Source organism: Aplysia californica, unplaced genomic scaffold, assembly GCF_000002075.1.
Source record: "Aplysia californica isolate F4 #8 unplaced genomic scaffold, AplCal3.0 scaffold00149, whole genome shotgun sequence".
NCBI lineage: Eukaryota > Metazoa > Mollusca > Gastropoda > Aplysiida > Aplysiidae > Aplysia > Aplysia californica.
Genome location: NW_004797419.1, coordinates 890546 through 896215, shown reverse-complemented (window position 1 = coordinate 896215; position 5670 = coordinate 890546). Strand labels below are relative to the sequence as shown.

At 39.6% G+C, this 5670-nt stretch overlaps 1 protein-coding gene across 1 annotated transcript in view; it reads right to left on the bottom strand.

Annotated features, from left to right (window-relative positions):
* The window catches only part of LOC101856573 (cathepsin D), a gene marked incomplete in the record, with an annotated part of 19716 nt that extends 17957 nt beyond the window's left edge, over window positions 1–1759 (bottom strand). The window contains 1 exon segment of the mRNA XM_013081854.2: window positions 1488–1759. Within this exon segment, the coding sequence (XP_012937308.1) occupies window positions 1488–1558 (71 nt within the window).
* Between the last annotated feature and the right edge of the window lie 3911 nt (window positions 1760–5670).

The following is a 5670-nucleotide window of genomic DNA, read 5'->3' as shown; positions in this document are numbered from 1 at the left end:
AATGTATACCTCTTGAGTTCAGCTGCACAGATAGCCAAGCATGCCGCTGCTACGACCAGTAGAACTTGTAGGCTCTTCATCCTGATGGTCCAGGTGAACGTCTGTTTATGGGTAATGACAAAGGTAGAAATGAGAGGAAGGATGGGGGACTGAGTTATATCATTTATTTTTTATTTTTTTTTAGTTAAAGGTTTTTTTAGAGGTGTACGCAGGTTGAAATATAAATAGCTCATAAAAGTGCCGATGATTAGAAAGGTGTGACTAGAGAGCAACATAAACGAAGAGAGGGGGAAGAGATAAAGACGACACTCACGTTTTTTTGTAAAACATTGACACAAAGTATTGATAAAACAGTGGTATAATGTATTACAAAGTAAAGTCCATCTTCAACGAGCTGGACAGCAGTAAAAAATTCATAGTCAAGAACAAATAAAACCCAAAAAGTTTGAGAAAAGTACATAAATGTTCGATTTTTACACAAGCTTTAGTCTCATTCATCAGAGATGGAAATCAGAGTTTTACCAGGCTGATACCACTGCACAAATGTACTTTGAAATTTTAATACCTTATTTCAATTTTCAAAAAAGATTCTCTTGCCCGTGTACCGAACAATTATAAATAGCGTCTGTGCTGACTCTTTAAAGATTTAGTTATTTTTTATTTTTTGTTTTTTGTTTGAGGGAAAGGGGGGGGGGGGGGCTGAAAGACGTTTTTTGTTGTTGTTGTAGATGGCCAGGCCAGGATTGGGTAACCCAGTGTGTGTTGTTTTCATTCGAAAAACGTTCTGGATACACTTTGGCCATTTTGCAAATTGAGCATTTCCGCCCAAGACCCCTACTGCCCCTTTTTTACTTCATGTCCTATCAAGCAATCTTGACTTTTGGGAAGACACTATGGTTTAATCCATAGAAAACGTATGTAGGTACTTATGTCGACGGCTTTTTCACAACCTTATCTTTTAAAAAGCAGGTTTGATTACTTTGCTCTAATAGGACAGTTGTGTCTGTCCCACTTACAACGAACACAACTTTATATGATACTGGACAATTCAAGCCTCCCCCTCCCCCCTCCCTCAAGAAAAAAAACAACAACAAGAAAATACCCAACCTCGTCGCACTTCAAATAATGTTTGGGTGGGGGGGTTACTATGATGTTTCCTCGACTAGTTCAACTTCGTCTTTTTTAACCTTTGGATGTTTGCCTTTTCCACTCGTCTGCTGGGGAAAGCGTTCACCTTATGGTATTTTATTTTGAGCATAGAGGTGGTAAAGTCAAACTAAGTTTTAAAAAACAACAACCCAGTTATAACCCCAAATAAACACCGACACCTGCATGATTATTTGTGAGGAACGAGAAGTGATGAGACGATAGAGAATAAGACAAATACCAAATATAAAGAGCTCCCCAGATGTTGTCTGATTTTGCTTCAATGGGCGTAAAAGTTATGATATAATATATAAAAACTAGATCTATATTCAAATGTATACCTCTTGAGTTCAGCTGCACAGATAGCCAAGCATGCCGCTGCTACGACCAGTAGAACTTGTAGGCTCTTCATCCTGATGGTCCAGGTGAACGTCTGTTTATCCGACTTGCTTGTTGTGAGTGCAGAGACCTCTCTGCTGTCCCCGCCTGCACTCTCCTCTCTTATACTTTAACCTTTGTGACTCGATTACGATGATCGAACAATACATTCGCACATTACTTTGGTAGCCCAAAAGATATCAGAAATAGTATAAGCCTATCATAGTTTAATCATTCTTTCTATCTATGAGTCAATGGCATATGTCAGCACATGGTTACGAACAGCTGAATCAGCGTCAAAAAGAAAAAAATGATTTAGGCCAACCCCCCCCCCCCTCCCCAATTATTTAAAACATCCGCAACTGGGACAACCGCTTAGAGAGGTTGAGGGAAATGAACATATGTTTACACTTAAAATGAAAAAAAAAAAAAAACCCTCCCCTCTCAAGTCCCTGTTACTTTTTCCCATATCCCATGTCCTGAACCCTGCAATACCCAGCCTTTAATATTATTTTGTGTATCCTCCTCATTTTATTTAAATTATAACAGTCTTCCAGCACTTTTCAGAATTGTCCAAGACAGCCACCCACTGAAGAAGGAAAACGTAATTGTCTGAGACAAGTGCACGTACTGAGCAGTGTCCTGAAAGTTAAGGAAAAAACGCAAGTGACGAAGTGGTCATTTGTACAGCTGGTTATTTTGGACAAGTGGCCCCTAGATAAGGTTCGAATGTACACAGTTGAGGCTTTTCTGAAGACCCCGTTACGTAGTAATAATATAACTATGTAAGAATAAAACACTATTGCCACTTTCCGGGGGTTTTTGTGGGTTTTTGTTTGTGTTTTTTTAAAGTGTGAATTTATGGGATAATAGGCATGACAAAATAGAACAACTATTTAGAATAAAACATTGTTCTTTTTCCGTTTTATTTTATTTTATTTTATTTTATGTTGTTTTAAAAAAAAAAATTTAAGTGTGGATTTATACGTAAATGACATGACAAAATAAAACAAGTATTTTCAATTCCAAATCTGACTTAAAATATATTTGTAGGACGGTGAGTGTCTCGCTTCGTGGCTCTTTCTATCGTCTAATCTGTCACGCGATATTGTCACCTCATTGATGAGGCTTGACAGTGTTAAAGGATGACGGATGTATCTACGTTTTATCACTAAACACAGAACTCGCCTCTGTATCATATCACACCCACGAACACCTGATGATATCAGGGAAACGAATCTACAACTTTCAGCCGATAATCGTAGAAGAAATTTAAGATAGATCGATCATTTGCTCATCATGAGACCGCTTTAACCCTGTGTATGCAGTTTAGACGTGAACTGCTTGTCACGAGGGTTTTTTTTATATTCCATTCTTTAGCTAGACGTCTCTCTCTCTCTCTCTCTCTCTCTCTCTCTCTCTCTCTCTCTCTCTCTCTGTGTGTGTGTGTGTGTGTGTGTGTGTGTGTGTGTGTGCGCGCGCGCGCGGGTGCGTGTTTTTAATCCTATTATTACGATGTATCTTTCATATACCATGTGATACACAACACAAAATAATATTTATTACATTTACATTTAATTTAATTACCTTTGTTTTCCAATTAAAAACAGAACGTCATTGTGTTATACTTTATATTATTTTAGAATCGGGGCCTCACAATGATACCCCTACAGTCAGAACAAACTAACAATCTGACAAACAAACGATCTCCATGTGCTGCCGTTTGCAAAAAAATTCAAAATTCAAAATTGTGTACCCTAAAAGCATTTTTCTATCACATCTGTAAAATAATAAGACACACCAGCACACCTTAAGTGATTCCAAATGTATTGACGATGTGTCTCCCTTGGAGCTTATATATATCTCGTAAGTCAAGCTCTGAAGGGAGTGTAGTTACGTAGTACTTGGACATTTACTGCCTCTGTGTGCTCCTCTTAGGCAAAGCTGCATCAAGTATTAAACTGCTTGAAAAAAATCGTCTATCAAGACAAAAGGCTATTGACAAGTGAAGAGCACAAGGGAGAAATAGGAGATGTCAGTTTTCGGACAGTTTGAGCTGTGTCGTGGGTTGGTCAAAACCTGACAGGCTTGGAAAAGAAGATATACCGTGGAAATTGTAGAAATTGACAACACTTGTTTTTCCCATGTGCCCTTCAAATGGGTGGTCCGTGTCTTGCTACCTGGTTCCCATAAGTTAATCTGTCACGCAACGTTCTCTGTACATTGACACAGATTATTGGCACTTAAATAATTGTCCACATAGTGTCCACCAGTCAGTCCTGGCATTGGAATTTTAAAAGAATAATAATATCTATTATTTCTTTCTTTATCTCTTTGAATTTGCTTAGCCATCTTTTTTCGCTCTGTCTATCTCTTTGTGTATTTATATGTGTGCGGGGGAGAGGGGGGCGGGCGTGTCTATGGCAATTATTGCATTAGTACTTCATTGATTTTGTCTTTCACTATTATCTATGCATCTGTTTCCTTTGTTCTTTCTTCAATAATTAATTATCACTCTTTTTCTACCCCCCCCCACCCCCACACACACATCTCTCTCGCTTGCTCCCCTCTCTCTTTCCCTCTGCTGCTGTCTCAGCTAATTAAAATACTTGCAAAAAGCATCTCTGTTGAGGCGTAAAGTATCAATATTCAATCCCCTTTTGATTTGCTTGAGCACCCTATTCTCCAGTGCAGTGTTTTTATCCTTTTTTCCAGCCCGTTTACTTAACGCGTTAAATGTGGCGTCTGATCGAGCTACAATCATCGTAAATATTTTAAGAGGACAAAATAGGTAAGACATTTCCATTGTAGTGCAATATCAATGCAGACATCAAAAAGTAAAAGTCAGGCGAGGATGTTGTTGGTAAGTGTAAAATGTGTACTATGTCGCGGAGAGTGGGGGGAATTGGAACGCAGGTAAACTGGGACGGGCCCGAAACATAATATAGAACAAATATTTTTATAGGACAAAAATTGATCGGACCGTAATAAATATACTACTTATCACTATGCCCGTTGTTAGCTGTTACACCCCTTCAACTTTCTATTTCCGTTTTCAAGTTCCAAAGACCGCCCAGTTTTGCTAACTTTTTTCAAAACCAGTTTCTGTCTCTCTGTATCGAATGTGTTGAATTTCAGCTGAAGGTGAGAATGTTTTTATTAAGTCATAGAGCAACTCTATAAGACAATCATGTGGGACAGACGGAGTACTATCTAATTACGGAAAATGCAGAACCAAACTTAGTGTCTACCCATGGTCAGGAGAAATGCAACACAGTGTCCCACTTAACCCCGCTAGTGTCCCAGTTTTCCTGTAGCAAAAATATCAACTTATCCAGTGCAGAATTATCACATCGGAATGGAACTGGGTGCAATAAAAGTATAATTTGGTTCTCATGTTAGTAGGCAGCCGATATGTTTTTGTTTTGTAAAGTGTTTAACGGCGCTCGCAACTGCATAAGGTCATATGAGCGCGCGGGACACACCTAATATTTTCAGATGGTGGGACATTTTTAATTTTACCCGGGTGGCAGCCGAAGCCTACTCTATCGATTTTTGACCACCAAGGGATCTTTAACGTGCGCAACTTACACACGGGCCCTCCGAGATTTTTTTGCCCTTGTCCGAGAAGGCTAGGTGTAGATCTTTCCTACCAGAAGATCAGGGGTGTGGCAGAAAGACAGCAGTAAGGAAGAGCCAAGGAGTAGCAGTAAAAGGCTGCAAAAAGAGTCAAGAACCCAGAGGAGGGGGCAAAGGAGGTGCGGGGGTGGGGGCAGAAAGTGGAAATGAAAGCAGACAAAAGAACATTGCTAGAGAACAGGAAAGGAGGTGAAAGGAGACAATTTTAGAGAAGACATTTTTTCGGTCGCTACCCGGATTCGAACCCGGGACCTTTGAATGAGAGGCCAACACTTTAACCTCTAGGCCACGAGAGCCCCGGCAGCCGGTAACATTTTGGCCTGCTATGTAGTTCTAGATTTCTACTACCACTTTCCTGGGTTTTCGAAAAAATCTTGTTTAAGACTCGTACGTTAGCCCATGAAACGGCAGTATAGAAAATTGTGGAAGGTCCAGAGCTTTGGAATGAAACACAGAGACTGGTAATGAGGAGTTATTGGACCACTTTTTGCTAAGGCACACAGATTT